General features: G+C 40.1%; 3 protein-coding genes across 3 annotated transcripts in view; 2 read left to right on the plus strand and 1 right to left on the minus strand.

The window, feature by feature from the left end:
• zgc:163098 (uncharacterized protein LOC100037380 homolog) overlaps positions 1 to 1608 on the plus strand; it is an 18230-nt gene extending 16622 nt beyond the window's left edge. Inside the window, exons 23-24 of the mRNA XM_050038485.1 lie at positions 47 to 192; positions 287 to 1608. Of these exons, the coding sequence (XP_049894442.1) occupies positions 47 to 192; positions 287 to 407 (267 nt within the window). The 3' untranslated portion in view covers positions 408 to 1608. The remainder of the gene's footprint in view (positions 1 to 46; positions 193 to 286) is intronic.
• On the minus strand, positions 1130 to 12030 carry wdr44 (WD repeat domain 44). Its single transcript, XM_050038474.1, has 20 exons — positions 11502 to 12030; positions 10165 to 10198; positions 9015 to 9098; positions 8110 to 8725; positions 7630 to 7769; positions 7444 to 7539; positions 7202 to 7338; positions 6838 to 6921; positions 6626 to 6732; positions 5770 to 5921; positions 5536 to 5674; positions 4664 to 4725; positions 4420 to 4536; positions 4182 to 4304; positions 3884 to 4075; positions 3696 to 3797; positions 3472 to 3587; positions 3231 to 3358; positions 1830 to 1964; positions 1130 to 1742 (listed from the first exon to the last, which is right to left on the minus strand). Exons 1-20 carry the CDS (start codon positions 11576 to 11578, stop codon positions 1654 to 1656), a joined length of 2730 nt encoding a protein of 909 aa, XP_049894431.1. The 5' UTR covers positions 11579 to 12030; the 3' UTR covers positions 1130 to 1653.
• Positions 12031 to 17004: 4974 nt separating this feature from the next.
• The window catches only part of klhl13 (kelch-like family member 13), a 48836-nt gene continuing 48562 nt past the window's right edge, over positions 17005 to 17278 (plus strand). The window contains exon 1 of the mRNA XM_050040629.1: positions 17005 to 17095. The gene's annotated coding sequence lies outside the window, so the exon portion shown is untranslated. The remainder of the gene's footprint in view (positions 17096 to 17278) is intronic.

Below are 17278 nucleotides of genomic sequence, written 5' to 3' on the forward strand. Positions count from 1 at the left end.
GAAATATGTCTGACCTCACTGGGATGTTTTACTTTGTCCATTATAGGAGTTTGAAAAAGATGAAAACAAGATTGAGAGGTCGACGTCGAAATCTAAAGACAAGTCAAAGGATGACAGGAGGGACAGAAGACGAGGATATAGTAGAGATCCTGACGACCAGAGCCAAAAGTCAAGGAGCATCTCTCCTTCAAAGTAAGTGTCATGAGATGTTGTTGTAGAGTGCTGCCAGCGTATTCCTCCTGATTGTTATTCTTGAATCTATTATACGTTCAACCCTTTTAAACAGGACAAGGTCTCCCAAATGGTCCAAGCGTTCCCGATCGCCATCTCCAGACCGTAAGGCAGGGAAGTCCAGGTCACGGTCGCCGCATCGCTCCCACAAAAAGGCAAAGAAGAGCAAACACTGACTCTCAGTGACGCTCTGGACCCTGTCATCCATTAGCCTGCTGGGTTACACAACGCAGTGCTCTTTAAAGAGACTTGGTACGTCTGTTGTCTTGGTCCCCTCTCACACTATCCATGCAAGATTCAGCACTCTTTTGTATGATGAAGTTTGAACACTGTAACTAATTATATATATTTTTGTTTTAATGTTTGTTTTTAAAATGATAACCAGAAATGTTGCTGCAAAGTTCTGACACTAAATAAATCACTGCTGGTGATGAATGTGTGTGTGGAGGACGTGTTTCAGGGCCAGGTATCAAAATGTTACTCACTCACCTAAGTTGTTGGCAATGATTTTGATTTCTCAAGGTTAAAAAAAAGGTTATCAACAAGCATTCTTCTAGTTTGTGTTTGCTTTTATTGAGGAAATTAATAGAGCATTTGGTTCTGTTTACAAAAGCAGCAAGTATGCAATGTTAAAGACTGAATTTACAGTACTATTTTGTAATGAAATGTGCTTTCATTGAACAAAACAATTTATCAAAAGTACGTAAGAGCCAGTGTTGTTTCTGAAAAAAATTTAAGATACCCAGCCCCAATCACAAGTAACTGTATACAGATTTCCTGTACCACAGATTTGCTGTCATATGCTGAAATGTCTGATAAACCTTAGAGGAAAGCTTGAAGTTAAATATAGAAAAGCGATCTAGATTTCGGAGGCACAAATAATTTCAAACCACCTTGCTTTCGAGACAAAGGGTTACATCTCTTTACATAAGACACATTGAAATTTGTGACTGACATTAGGACAGTGTCTTGCACATAACTCTTCTGAAATGTGGGAGCAAAAGAAATTAGTAAGGTGCCCATACTGTTACAAATAGCCTTCTAGCTATACTCAAGTCTTACAGCTGTAAATTAGCACATACATATCTGAACAGACCGCACACACTCAACATATGCAGCTCTTTTTGTTTCTCGATGCCACACCGTTCACAGTTCCTTGGTATTAAAGATAAAAAATAGAAATGTGACAGGGAATCACACAGTCTGTTCTGTACAGTCAGTTTTCTTCCACCCATTCCCTCATCTTCCATTTTAAGGGTCCCTGTTCTCCTGAAAAAGCTACAGACGGCTCTTTGTCTCAGAGGAATAACCGTTAGGTAGTTGGGTGATGTTAGATGGCCCCTGACGGGCTGTCCTTCATCTTCAGGACTGATCTCTGACAGGCAGGCCTGAGTGCAGGGAGCCGACAAACCTCTGAAGTGCTCAGTACTTTTTTACATTGATGAAAACCTTGATGGCTCCAGTGAAGTCAGCGGAGAGTAGAACCTCCGTGTGATCGGTCTTCAGGGCTCCTGCCGAGGACAACACTGTTTTATAGCTCTGAAGTGACAGTCTGAGTGTCATGAAATCTGTCCGTGAATTAATTCAAGCCAACGTACCTGAGGGTATCGTCTCAGAGTCTGTGGAGTCCAGGCTCTTGCACTCCGCTTCTGGTTTGTCTGCTCCAGCTTCCTGTGGAACAATAAGGCCCGGGTGCGGTGCAAAAATCGCTGAGGTGACCACTGCGTTGTGTGCTGAAAGATAAATAAAGCTTCAGTACCAGTTCAATCAAGGGGCACAAATAGAGCGCTCCAGACAAATGGGTTAGTTAGCATCACCCTGGTTCCCTTGACAAAAAGCCTACAGGATTTTTCCACTGGAGTTTGAATTATTGTAGACAATACAATATTTACACATTTTGTTCAGCAGGATAATCATCTTAAATGAACCCCACATTTAAGAGTTCAGTTGGCAGAGGTACAAAGCTAACGGACTTCACCAGGGTGACATAACTTAACATTCCTACCACGGCAAGGCTGTTTGGCATGATGACTTTCTGTAGTCTCATTTAGCCACTTGTTAGCAACTGCCTTTTTAAAGAAACATAAAAGCTACAAAACTCACAAGTGGGTTATTTCGGGACATATTGTATGTCAGAGAAGAAAACATGAAAGCATCTAACCAAAATGCCCTTGACTTTGAGACTAGGGAAATGGGAGATGCCAAATTCCTCATTTCCAGGTTTCAGGACTCATTTCTGGGGCACATAATTCGTCAGACAGGTAGTCACATAAAAGGGACAGTTCAGTTGCCCCATGTTGGAGATATCAGCTGTAGAGATGTCTGCCTTCTCTCTAATATAATGGAACTAGATGGCACTCGCCTTGTGGTGCTCAAAGTGCCAAAAAAAATACATCTGACAAGCTCAACAGCTATGTCTCTTTCCAGTAATCATGACCTGGTTTCTCAAGATAATCCACAGACCTTGTTGTGAGCAGTTCCATGTAGAAACTATTTGCTTTCTACAAAACTACATTCACCAACCACATCACAGTGCAGAAGGAAGTGTGCATCTATTCATGCACGAGAGGCTTGTGCTCATGACAGCGCAAGGTGTTAACATTAATGGTGGCTGAGCTGTAATGTATGTTAGCTCAGTGATACTAGGTGAGCTAGCTATCAGATGTACGCTTCCCTTTGCGTGGTGATATGGTTTGTAGTCTGTAAATTATCTTGAGTAACCAGGTCATGATTTCTGGAAAGAGACATTGCTGTAGAGATTTTCAAAATGTATTTTTTGGCCCTTTGAGCACCACAAGCCGAGTGCCACCTAGTTCCATTATATTGGAAAGAAGGCAAACATCCCTACGAGTGATATCTCCGACACTCATCAACTCACACCAAAACAACCTAGACTGATAAACAGCACTACAGGTAAAAGCAAAAAATATGTATTTTTGATTTTCAGGTGAACTGTCCCTTTAAAATCACCTTTGTCATCCAACACACAGCACAGTTACCTTTAATTCCTTCCCAGAAGTCATTGCGGTCCCGTCGTACAGATGTGAATTTGCTCAGGTCGTGGTAAGTGCTCCAGATGTACACGTATTTATCCTCTGAGCCACTGACTATGAAGGAGTAGTCATGACTGTAGGAAGATAACCCGCAGTAAATCAAGGTACAGAACAATATATAAACAAGACTTTTGTGACTTGTTCAAAATGGTCAAGTTGAAACTCCAAAAAAGGGAGTCATCCTCACCTAAAGCTCGCCTTGATCTGGCTGCTGCTGTTCACATAACCTTTGTACTTCATGGATAAAGACAAGTCCCTCAGGTCATAAAGGCGAATGCGGGAATCATTTGAGGTCACCAAAATCTATAAGAGGGAGAAGAGGGAATTCATCATTTACAAGTCTGACTGGCGTCTCATTATACGGGCATCAAACCAACTCTAGATGTGTTTGTAGTGGTGATGAGATGTTACCTTATTCTCTCCAGGTAAAGGTTCAATTCCAGTGATTTTGCGTCCAACTTTGTTCCTGCCTCTGGTGGACCTCACGTGAATTTGTGTATGGTACTTCAGGCGCTACAGAACGGACAAACAGAAAAATAAGTTCAACCTGGAATGACAAAAACTCATCATAAGGTCGTAATGAAACCACTGCTGGGTACCTCTGTGTCATAGAAGATGCATCTGCCATCATAGGTGCCGATGACGGCGTACTTCCCATTTTGACAGAAGTTAGCTGCCGTGATGAGGCGTGTCTGACCGTCCACCTCGTTCCAAAGCGCCACCTTCTTGTCAGGAATGTTCCAGAGTCGTAGCTTTCCATCCAAAGAGCCACTTAAAAAGTATCTGTCATCCTGGAAAAAAACAGAAGCGAGTGCTACTATAAATACAGTCTGAGAGCCAAAATTAATAGATGTCTGATTTTTGCTGAGAGAAGTAACGCAAGGTGACTCTACTTACTCTGGGATGGAAAGCAATGGCTGTGACAAAATCAATGTGCTGAAAGCAGCAGAGACACTCTCTCCTGGATATGTGCCACAGTCTGACTGTTTTATCCATGGAGGAGGAGAGCAGGAAGAAGTTCTACAGTGACACAAAAATGGAAAAAAGTAAGATGAAGATAAAACCAGTGCTGAGAGTGTTTAATGTGTGTGAAGAGGAGGGATAAAAGGACAAAGAGAGGGCAGTAAGATATCACCTTTGACCAGGACAAGTCCAGTAGATCAGCCGTATGACCTTTATACTTGCAGAAGGGGACTTGACGGAAAGGGGCATTCCTATCTTCTGTGTCTGGGTCCTCTGGAGCACAACTTGCCTAAGATGAGAGTACGATCTGTTAAGAATCTCAAGACTGTGAAAGACACAACATTGCAATAGTCGCACTACTATTCTTAGCATTTTTGGATGTCCCCCAAATTAAAGGGATCATTGATTTCACTCACCCCAGGGTCATCAGATTTAGAAGAGCATAGACTTTCCTGAGAGGGAGAAGGTGAAACTCGACCTGGAGAAGCCAAACAAATAAATCTTAATGCAGCTAAAGCATCTATGGGTGCTTTCAGACCTAGAGTTGTCTTGCTTTGGTCTGAATCTGGGACTAATTTTGTTACAAAGCTGTATAATTGCCTAGAGTTGGTTCGTGTTCTCACGGCAGCATTTACAAGAGGACCAGATCAAATGCCTTGTGTGAGAAAGCTGCTCTTGATTGGTCAGAATTTCCATGTGGGAAAAATCCAGGAAGTAAAGCAAACGTTGAAGAAGAGTACACTTGCAAGATAAATGTGACACTTTCTAATGTCACAATGGAGGGACAACTACGCAGGTTGATTTTAGCGCTGCTCATCGTGGACTATATTGCTGTCATTGTTCATTTTAGTCAAACCATACAGTTTGAAAACGAGGCGCGGCTCCAACTAGAAAACAATGTTTTGATGCATTGGATGTGCTGAATGTGCATATTAAGGCAGTACAGGAGGAGGCGCACATTAATAATCCTCCAGGACTGTAACATGCTCATGTTTAACCCAAACAATATGTCATGGGACTGCAGTTGGTTCGGATCGAGGTTGGAACTAAACGAAACGCACCAGAGTTAGTTTGTAACTGGACTGAGACCACCTCTACAACAAGGTCTGGTTGTTTTGGTGCACACTCAAGTGCGATTGCTGTGTTCACACCTGCCCAAATGAACCGCAGTTTGGGGGCAAACAAACTTGACTTTGATTGAACCGAACCAAACAGGCCAGGTATGAAACCATTAACATAATCAATCATCATACAACAACAAAAAAATATGAGATTCCGATGATGTTACCTTCAGTGTTGTACTTTAATCTCATGTTATTAAAGTAGTCAAAGGCAGTCTTCAACACCCAGATGCGAACCACATTATCTTGGCCTGCTGTCGCCAGCAGCCTCCCGCAGTGAGAGAACTTCATCGTCCAAACGGCCCCCTGAGGACAAGACACAGATGGTGTAATTCCAGCACTCATTGGTGCACATCTTCTCTTAAACATTAATATCACACAAAAACCTAAGCTCCTCTCACCATGTGCTCTCCACTCAGGTCCTGCACAACTTTAATCTGATCAAAGTCAAAGGGACCCTTGAAGCTGTGCGCTGCCTTGAACTTGGCGGGCCGGGTGTAAGGCATGCCCTCATCGTCACTTGATGACGGATCGTCCTGATCTGTATGGAACACTGACCCCACCGGAAACAAAAAGCATAACTGATGTTATCAAAACATTTACAGCAGGAGCATTAATATTTCACAGGCATGTCCTGCCAAATCCTGTAAAACGGATGTACAATTTTGTAGCAGCATTCAATGTGAGATATTTAATAAATTGCTTTAGCCATATCAGACAGAATTGTCAGCTTCGGGGGAGTGGGTGGATTTCAAAGCCTGGACCCAGACAGCATTAGCAGTTACCATCCTCATGATTATGTGGAGCTTGAGCCAGATCTAATACAGTGAAACATTCTTCACGGAACGATGTCAAATCTTGTTAACTCATTGGAAACAGTTTAATAAATACCCACAAAGTGAACGCATGTAGAGTCGCATAGTTCACCAAGCGGAGGAAAATAATTGAATAGTGTCATTGATTTGTGGGTTTTGATGAGTCAGTGGGGCATTTACTTGACTTCTGCCATTTATGGTTATCACATTGAGAAGTTTGAACTCAGCTGTGATACCCTCAGCACCCACATCCATTTAGAAATGGCAATCTCAACCAAGTCTCTTCTCCTGCACGCACTTATCACTCTGCATCCTGTTCTCCTTCCACTTATCCAGCACTTTTGTTGACAGAATAAAATATTAAAAAATACATGGTTGCATTTAAAATGTTTTCCTGAAATTTAACCATCTGCCCAAATTCTTCAAATAACCTTTCTTTTACCTTCATCGCGCACACTCTTCACTTTGTTGACCGCCTTCTCTCCGTACTCCTCAGCAAGATGCTTGGCCTTCTTCACAGACTTGCCCAGGAATTTTTTAAACTGGGTTCTGGATAAAAATGAGAGACAACAAATGATTATATTCTATATTTGATCACGTGGTGAGAAGATGAAGAAAATCAATTCCAGCAACAGGCTATAAGAAGACACTTACGTTTTCTGTTTCAGCTTTCCACCATCTGTGTCTGCCAGTGGAGCCGCAGCCTTGTCATCATCATCTGATTGTGCTGCATCATTCCTGAGAGGAAAAAATAGAAAAGATGAACTTCCTCCAGAAAATGTTACATGTAAATGTACTTAGGTTAAAAACAAAACACTGCCAACACTGGCAGAAAAAAGGGTTTTACTTGAAGCTTGTTTTGACAGTGAAGTGTCTGGATTCAGTAAGTGCATATGTTGTAATATTAGACAAAGCACCGCCTTATTCTTCTATATACACTGGTTTCTCAGTTTATAGAACAGTGTTGAGGAAGATGCATAATATTGCAGCTAATAGAGAAAAATAATTTTCTGCTCACGTGATGTACTCCTTGGTCCTCCTCATGATGTGCAGAGTGAGGGGGTTAATCCCTGCAGGAAGTTTCTCCTCCGCCTGGATTAAAGGGATCTCTTCCCCAGTGTCCAAATTCTTGATCATCACACTGGCCAGGATTTCCTGTTTTCAGATAGCACACATTTTGAGCGTACAGTGCCGGTGGAAGGAATGTGTGAGGGGTTGGGTGAATAAAGGCAATAAAAACAAACACAGAGGGAATCTTACTTCATCTGTCAGCTCTCTACCAGAGTTGGAACGTGGACGCTGAGGGCCTGGAGTTTGTCCTCCACTCTGAGACGAGGCCTGTTCATCCTCATTTTCCTAACAAAAAAAAAAAAAAAAAAAAAGCATATCTTAGCATCTGAGCATATCTAAAAGGAGGACAGAGATTAGGTCTGCAGCCTCACTGACCTGTGCTGTCACCACTTTGTCCCCACTGGTGGCACTGGCCAGATCCAAGGAATGCTGCAGCTCTTTGGTTAGACTCCTCACTGTGCTGCTGGGAGACACCAGGCCGGAGGGCTCCAGAGCGTCGACGCTGACTGCAGACACTGGACAATCACATCAAAGAACACACTTCATTTAAAAAAAACTACATATTTTCAGAAACTGGTGTAGCATTGAGCACATTTTCTGGCCTTTTGTGAACAAAAATGAAGTTCACTGTTAGAAAATCATAAAAATAAAGGTAAGCTGTAACATGGGAAGTGATATATCAGCATTACCCTGAAATATTTGACTTTTTAGTATGAGATCAGTGCTGTTCTTAAAGGTTTTCCACACATGGTACTGCTCTAAAGGCTGTACACACAACAGCATCAAATGCTTTAAGTTACTATTCCAGTGATGTCTTGCATCAAGCACCTATCAGCTGTGAAATGTTTTCTCTACCTTCCAGTCCACTTGGCCTCAGACACTCCTGAGACTTCTTGGAAGGTAAACTCTGCCAAGCTGGCGGAGGCGGTCTCGGGGGAGGACCTCCGGCGGGAGGCGGTGGACGTGAGGGAGGAGGCTTCTTGGTGCTGGCTACGATATCCGGTTCCACTGTGAATTGCCGTGGGGGCTTTGTAGGCCCAGAGTCCGAGTCAGCCGGCCTGTCTGTGAACGGGACCTGTTCTAAGATATCTGCAGGTCTCCGCTCCTGCTCCCCTTCTGCACCCGCTCCAGCCCCATCAGGCTGACACAGTCCTACAGTGCTGGTGATGTCTGGGGGTTGAACACTTTCTTGCACCCCAGCCGATGGCCCGGGGAGATCTGCAGGTTCAGGGGCAGGTATAGAGCATGCTCCGTTCGTCGCTGCGCTTTCCTGTTGTTCCTCCGGCCTCTCGACAAGCAGAGGTTCGACAGCTGGTGCTGCTAGATCCGCAGGAACTTCCTGAGCATTACTCCCTTCCTTTGGCTCCGGTTCTTCTCTTACATCAACATGGAGCTGATCTAACAGCTGATCCACCTCAACAGCATCACTAGCACTTCCCTTTTGACTCTCCTCAATGATGCTATCAATGATCTAGGAGGAAGAGAAAATAATAGGCAGTTTAACAATACAGCAACTACAATGCAAAATCCAGGTGTCCAGCTCACCGTCAACACAAATATGTTACTGTCTGTACATGTACCTTTTCTTTCTTTTCACAAAACAAAAACTCACAACTAGTGATATTAAAACGACTACCACAGATATCTATAAAATCCAAACTAGTTTACACTTTTCTTATACAAAAGAAAAAATATATATGAGAACATTTGATCTGAGTCATCTTGTGCAGGACACTGTGCAACAACAGTGAAAACCATACCAGTAGGGAATCATCTTGCTGAGTCTCAGATGCAGCCACTCCACAGCTCACATCTTGTGCAGCGTTCACTGTCCTCTGTGAGAGCTGTTTGGAAACAATAAAAATGTTTCACTTACAATAGATACACACTGGACATAACAAAAGTCACATGCCAGCTTTGATTTATATCAGGGTTCATTAAGCACATCAAGAGAAAAACCTATATTCACACAAACATTTCTTTAAAATTTACAAAGTTCTCACATCCAGTTAACTTTTACTTTTATCTGTCCATTTTTTCATTTGATGCAGACATTTTGCCATGTGGGTAAACTCAGTGCCCTCTGTGACTGCCCCTATAGTCATATCCAGGGTCTTCACGCTGGTTTAATCTATGTATGACACATTGTTCTATAAGTTAATTTCCGTGCAGGGCTAATATTGCTCTGTGAGAAAGGTTCACCACCTGGGTCCAGTCCAATATCACTTCAGTATTGTTAAAGTAGTTCTTATTTGCAACCTCTCGTGAGCAGGGGTAATTTGAATTTCAGTTGTAACGGTCTGTATGGCAAGGGCGGGCAGAGCAACAAGGTCAGATGATTCATTTACATTTCATTTACATTTTTCTAGCTGTCAGATACGAGACGCCGACTAACCACTGTGGGCGGCAGACATCGTGGCAAAGGGTTGAGTATTTGCAGTCAATGACTCATTACACAACAGGCTGCGGTAATGTTTTCACACAGGCAGGAACCAGTACCTTACTCTGACGTCTCCTGAGATTGGGGCAACTTCAAGGAGAGCTACTATAAACACTGCAGTCACCTCTAGATAGTTACAGACTTGTTGGAACAGTGTACTGTTTTAGTAGGTTTCAATTCCAAAGGTGCCTAAATCTGGTAAAATACCAGATTAATTTAGGTGCAATTCTAGCAAAGTCTCTCTTTTTTAATGAGAAAAGAACAGCAGTTGACAGTAAGTCATTTTGCTTAATAAAAACATTCAGAAGTAATCTATCTGGCAAAGAATATGACAGGAATGTATGTATGAGCTACCTCCACTTCATGTCCAAGCCTTGGTAACATTGCAACCGCAGTTAAAGTAACCATTGCAATAGTGACTGAGCAGATACTGCCTTGTTTCAACAGCAGCTAGGCTTAGATAAACATACCTGAGGGGAAGGAATGACAAACTTTGCAGGTGACCTAAAAAAACACAAAGGGATAAAGTTCAAAAAGGCGATGCAAATCAATGTCAAAAACACAAGCTAAACATCACAAAACAAATCTAATCTGAAATCACATTTGTTATGATTTTATCTGTCCCTTTGAGCAACACTTTTATCCTAAAATGAAATACAGATTTTAAGGCCTCTACTATCACTTAGTGCAAGACATAGCAGTTATGCACATGCAGAAACTGTTTAAGTGAGATGGTGGACAAAAGAATAGCAATATACAACATGAATAAGGCTGCACACTGTAGCTCTCTTAAGTGCAATTTATTGGCACATCCACAAGTAGCATCTCGAGCTGAATGCTGTTCTTCACACTTGTGGATGTGTCAATAAATTGCACTTAAGAGAGCTACAATGCACAGACTTTCTCCTGTTGTTTATTGCTCTTATATCGCTTGACGAACTTTGAGGACATGGCTGCAAACAAGTAAAAGACACAGCATCAATGGGCTTTGATTCGGTGGTGTGCTGAATGTTGTTGAGTAAACATGACTTGATCAATACTCAAAAAAAATCAACCAGATACTGCAAAAATTTGGTTTCTGAATGTGGTCAGTGCTGAACAAATAGCAGCAAAATACAGCCAAATTGTCGTTTCAAAAAAGCTTTAATAACTAACATACAATGCATGTGATCTTACATGGCGGCTTCAACCATTTATTTTTACTCTGGAAAAAACAGTCACTTGCTTTCATGTCAAATGGACAAAAAGTGGCAGAGTTAAAGTTTATTGTTGCTGTAGTTTACCCTTTCCCCCTAAACTGACAGCTTTTAACATTACTTTGAAAACATGACAATGTTTCTTGGTTAAGCTTGACTGAAGTCGTCCCCACCAACCAAAACAAATAGCTCCCACAATGACAGGCAATAGCATCTTTTTGGTGACACAATAAACAAAGTTTCTGTCCATTTGATCTCAGGAAAAACATCATGTGACTGTGTGTGTTGGGGTTAACTCCGCCTGCATTGACATCAAACAGCTGGTGACCTGAAGCATCGTTACTGTATCACTGTATACAACATATTTTAACAGTTTAAATACTAAATTGACTGGACATTAATTTGCCCCCTTTAAGACTTATCTCTGAAGCAGCTCAGTTAACTTGATGCTATCGGCAGCAATCTGGATTTTGCTAACTTAACGTTCGCTAGCTGTCATTGCTAAACTGACTTATGACGTTAACATGACACAAGATGGCCTAAAACAAGCAGAAAGACGTGTGCATTAGTCACTGTTATCTGAAATAATATTACAAAAAGTGTTTCCTTACACTTTGGGAGATGGAGTGAAATTAACGTCCTCAGCAGCATCATAGAATTCCTCGGTGTCACTTGTATCTGACGCCATGCTAACATGAATTTAGCTCACTAGCTAGTCAAAGTTCGTCGCCAGGCAGCTATCTAAAAGCCTAACCTGCGAGAGGAAGTGTTACACACATGCGCTTGTCTCTCTATACCCTGCCCCCTCTATATTTATGTTATAATTTAAAAGGCTTGACCCAGGCGTCGTCAACCACTTTCCTGTCCAACGTCACTCCATAACGTTACAGTAACAGTTAGACGCTAGCGCTACTAGCCAAATGCTAGGCTAACAAATGTAATCTGGCCGTACGACTGACCAACGCCTAATGCTAACTAGCTTTCTACCCTGATATAAATCTGTCCCGCTCACAGCGAGAGTCTTCTATGAAAGCAAACACCAAAAAGCGCGTTTTAAAACAGCGTACACTTGATTAGACGTCAAGCTAACGGAGCCAGTGAACCGCGTCATAAACAAACCAGTAACACAAAAAATACATTAGCGAGGTGAGTCAAAGGGCGGGGCCCAGGCGAGCTCTTCTTCTACCTCATTGGTGGAGATTACTGTGACGTGTCACTGCCACCTACTGGACGCATTACAGAACAACAAGCAAGGAAATGATAAAACAAGGGATGAGCTGTTGATGTGTCATGGGATGCTGGGTGTGGAGATTTTTGAGCCAGATGACACAGAGATATTTGACAATATGATAAATCTATAACATAAACAAAGATTTCTTTTGACAATAATGTCTAAAATTTTGTTAAAGGGGGACTACACCCATTTTCAAAGTTCACACATGTTATTCCTGTGGTTTAAGACAGTCCAAAAATATAAGTAAACACTCTCCCAAATCCAAAAATTAGAGTGCTAACTCAAATTTGTGATAATAAAGCAAAAATAATAATAAACTTTATTTATAAAGCACCTTTCATACAAGAAATGCAGCATTAAGTGCTTTACAACAATGGCAGTATAAGCAGAAAATAGACAGAATGAACATAAAACAGAATTGATTCATAAAATCATAGAGCTGTAAAACTATATATCATAAAATCAGATAAGATTTTAAAAGAGTTGCAGCAACATGGAGTGTAAATAGAAAGTAAAAGCGTAAAAAGAAAGAGTTTCAGACCTGTATCACGAAGTCAGAGCTAGTTAAAGTGAACACATACATTTGTAGCTTTTGTTTTAAAAACATTTAGCAATGTATCTATAGGTAGTGTGTTCCATAGCTTTGGGGTGTAATCGACAAAGGCTGCATCCCCGATCTTCTGGCTGTTGCTGGGAGACAATAAATGTCATGGGGCATAAAGTCTAGAGCTGCTCTATAGATGATGAATTTGGAAAGATGACACTGAGAGCACCCAGGGGAATGTTCTGAGTATATGGGTACATTATTGGTTTCAGAACTGAGAACACTATGATACAATAAAGCTCATTTAGGTATAAAAAAGAAAACAAACCTTCCGTGGGTCCACAAAATCAGTCTCCAATGCATTGTCTATGGAGCAGCTCCAGACTTTATACCCTGTGACATCACAAGTTTGAGACCTATGTCTCTGGCTATTAGAGAGTAGCTCATGTTCACAAATATTTATTGAACTTTCCTAAGCCATGGAAACAACATATTGATATTCTTAATCTATGTGGTGCCCCCCTTTAATAATAAAAGATAGATGTGTAGGCCACTGACCAGGACATTTTACAATTGAAAACTAACCAGAGAGCACTGAGACTGAGGTTTATCTGACTGAGGTTTATCCACACACTTCTCCCAGCAAACCTTCGTCATTTGATGCACCAGCTTCTGAAATCTCTGTTTCTGAGACTCAATTCCAATGAACTCCTGAAGCCAAGGGTCGGCTGTCGCTCCCTGGCCGTCCATATTTAGCTAAAAAGGGGTACTACAGGCAATATTTTTCCATTTATGAACGCCTTATAGCTCTAAACGCTGACCTTGCTTATTTACTGTATTTAATACTAACAAGAACAAGACCTAATGGGAAATCAACACAAATGAACACCCTAGCTAACAAACAGTAATAATACTAAACAAAACAAGAAGAGAATTTACAGTATGTGCTTGTTTTTGTACCACGGCTTGGATGGCTTTTGCCTCTCCATCTTCTCTAACTCTAATGCTCTCCACACCCTACTCTCCATTTCCCTTACGTTCAATTAATTTTAAATGTTTAAATTTCCTCAAACATATTCCTGACATGTTTGCAGTGTAATTTCTTATTACTTGTGTGCTTACATATACACCTATACAGATCTGTGATGATTCCTTTGTCTTTCTATTCATGAGGCTATTCATTCATCATCATAGCTTCCTTAATGTACTTTCATCCCCTACTCTATACCCCAGAATCCTGCTGAATTAGCCAACTGCTGTTGAGGTCCTTCCTAATGTAAATTTTTTGGCCCTTGCATCTGTCGTGTATCAATACCCCCCCCCCCTTGCAAGGCTCCGACTCTTCATGTCTGTCTCTTCAGGCTACATTAAAGCGTCTTATATCTTTCACATTCTGCCTTTTCTCTCTAAGAACTTGTGCATACTTCACACTATAAAGCTTTATTCTGCCTCTTTCTACCTCTGGTATATGTGTAACCCAGCCTCATTCACAGTGATAATCAAAACTTTTCTGTTGTTGTTGTTAAAAATGATACAGAAATAACAGATTCTGGAAAATGTGTGGGAATCTTTGATTATGAATTTTCATTGTACTACAGAGAATGTAATTACAAGGCACTGTATACCAGTTGGATGCCTCCTCAGCAGCCAGTGCAAGTCACGAGGTGAGAATTGGTTGGTAAAACATGCACATAAATTAGCAGCTGCAGGTCCCATTCATTCACACATAATGTAGGCAGGCACATAGAAGTGTAGAGTCGCCAACAGTTCAGCAGAATTACCACTGAATTTGAAGCCTGTTCCAAAGCACTCTTTGTTCCAGATCAATGCAGCAGTTGATTAATAATGAGCCTGCAATTTAATTGATGATTGGAGAGGACAAAAAAAGGTGGCGGAGGTAGAGGAGTGATTATTGAAAGAGCCTCATGCATTTTAATGAATGCATACATTAAATTGTTTTGGTCATACTGTAAGAGTGTAGCTGCATTAATATTATCAAGCATGTTGAATATGCATTGCAAAAATAATCACTGTCATGCTTTAAGCTATTAATTATCCTCAGCCATGTTTAAATGTTGATAATTAAACTCCAAACACACAGCGTGTTTTGATGCATAAGGATGCATTTTAAATTGTAGGCTTCAGTAGTAAACAATTACTAATTCTTCACAGACTTATTTTTAAATATAGGGTTGACTCCTTGTCTATCTTTTCCTCATTTTTTTTTTTTTTAAAGTGATGTTATCAATTAGTAACTACAACAAAATGCTGAGATTTAATGGGTGTCAAGAATCCTTAAATTTCTTCAGCATTAAACAACACTTAAAGAGAAATATCAGGCATTATGAAATAAATAAATGAGCATTATTCCTGTGCCCAAACAATTTTTGTGAATGCGTCCAATTTGAAATGCTAAAAATCTGAAAGACAACCCTCGAACTGATGGAGTGCAGTAGCCTATAGAATTATTTTTATATGAGCAATGAATCAATTGACCTACAGAGATGTATCACCTGAAGCTATTTTACATCATTGTTTCATTCTTTTTGATTTACATTACATGTTTTCTTCTGTTGGGGAAGCTTCTGAGTTTGAAGATAATGAGGGTGTGTGTGTGTGAAGAGAGAGAGAGAGAGATACTTGAAGTTGAAAGGAGACACTAAAGGCAAAAGCATAGTTTTTTGTTGTTGGTGGTGTTTGTTTTGTTTTGTCTTGTTTAGTTTTGTTTTATCTTCATGAATTTTGAGATTTGGGCCTATTTAGCTCCCATGTCTTATTTCAGATTAGTGGAAAGAAATAGTCCAAATTACAGAATTAGGTATTTATTTAAGTTCAGGTTTCTGTAGTGGAAAAGTACGTAAAAATGCGCATTTAATTAGATAATGCATCATTTGCATGTTTAAACCTAACATTTTAAAAACCTGTGCTACAAAAGAATTATTGTCCCAATGTGAGTAATCAACTGGGAAAGTTTCATTTTATATCTTTTAATTAAAAATTGCACCTTCTTCCCCTGTGTACTTTTTTTGTCTATAAATATGGAATTTAACAATACACATTTTAAAACCACTTTCTCCACATTTTTTTTTTCTCATTCACTTACACACACACCAAACTCTCCAGTTTTATTCTTGTCTATATTGTTAAGGTTTTCACAGGGGGGGTTGTTCATTTATCATTTTACATAACATATTCTTAAAAACCTAACAAAAGCGTATACTTTTATGGCTCCTGATAGTATTTTTTATTCATGGAGTGACTAAAGGAGATGACCAAAATCCCCTCTGTAAAACCTTTGACTCCTAAAAAAAAATAAAAAAATTTTGAACCTGGCTTCATCCAATGTTTAGATTTCTATTTGGGAATATGCAAATTACTGCATATTAATTAGACAAAGTGTCATTTGAATATGTAATCATAAACTTTTAATAAACTTGTAGTACGAAAACTAATTTACTTAGTTTAGTTAGTTTATTTATTTGCAAATACATGTATATAAAAGACAAGAAATTAAAAGTTAAAACATTGTCCAGGAGTGGTTAGAAGCCAAAAATGGCTTATGAAGATACCTCCCCTATTAAGTTACAGCAATCATACATAAAAAGAAAAAAGATAAATCAACTTTATGTGAGTAATCAACTGGGAAAGTTTCATGGTGATGTATTTTATATTTTATATATGATAGTTTTACCCTGTTTACCTGGAGTGTCTCCTCTTGAGAGAAAAAGATAAAGATTTGAAGAGGCAGCAATTGTTTTGATGGTACCAAAAATAGGGGGTTATTATGCAAACTGAAATATTTAACACATTTATTTGTTTCAATGTACATTATTAGTAATGTGTGTTGACTTCAATGTCAGCAATCACATCCACTGTATGTCTGCTGTTAAAACAGACAGCTCCTGTCATTAACTCATCTGGAAATGTACAGTTTCACCACACTTATATTAAAGCACTCAAAAAAATCCGACTTCTGCTTTTGTGAACTTTACAAGCACATCACTGAGTCCTTCTTTGCATCATACACTGTGTGCTTGTTACAGTAAATTCTAAATTGAGTGGAAGGCTTTTCTGTAAGTTCATACTTCATAATTTCCCTTGTAGCTATAACTGGGTGTTGGGAGGACTCTAAATGATGACAATTTATCGTTTTGGAGCAGAGCACTACAGACATTTGTTTGAGGGTACAAACGCCTCACAGAAAGACCACTCGTCTTTAGAAACACTTTATTTAGTAACGGAAGTTTTGAGCCAATGAGAAAAGATTGCCATACTCTCCAACCAATGGAAAGTTCGGATGTTCCAGCTCTCCGAGTAAGACGCGATTCCATTGGATAAAACAAAGAAGGAGGCTCCAGTGGTATAAGTGGATTTGAGGGCTTGGAAGGAAAACAAGGACGCTAGTTAACGATATCTCGTTTTTGAAGGTATGGAATCTGTTTTTTAAAAGTTTACAGAGTGTATTTAAGCTACATACGGTGATTGAAATATAATATATAGCATATTAAGGTCAACAAATACCAGCTTGACAGGTAGTCACAGTCATATGTTGGTGGTGGCAAACCAACCAACCAGACTAACTAACAACTAACCCAACTAACTCATGTTAA

This window comes from Epinephelus moara, chromosome 3, assembly GCF_006386435.1.
Source record: "Epinephelus moara isolate mb chromosome 3, YSFRI_EMoa_1.0, whole genome shotgun sequence".
Lineage (NCBI taxonomy): Eukaryota > Metazoa > Chordata > Actinopteri > Perciformes > Serranidae > Epinephelus > Epinephelus moara.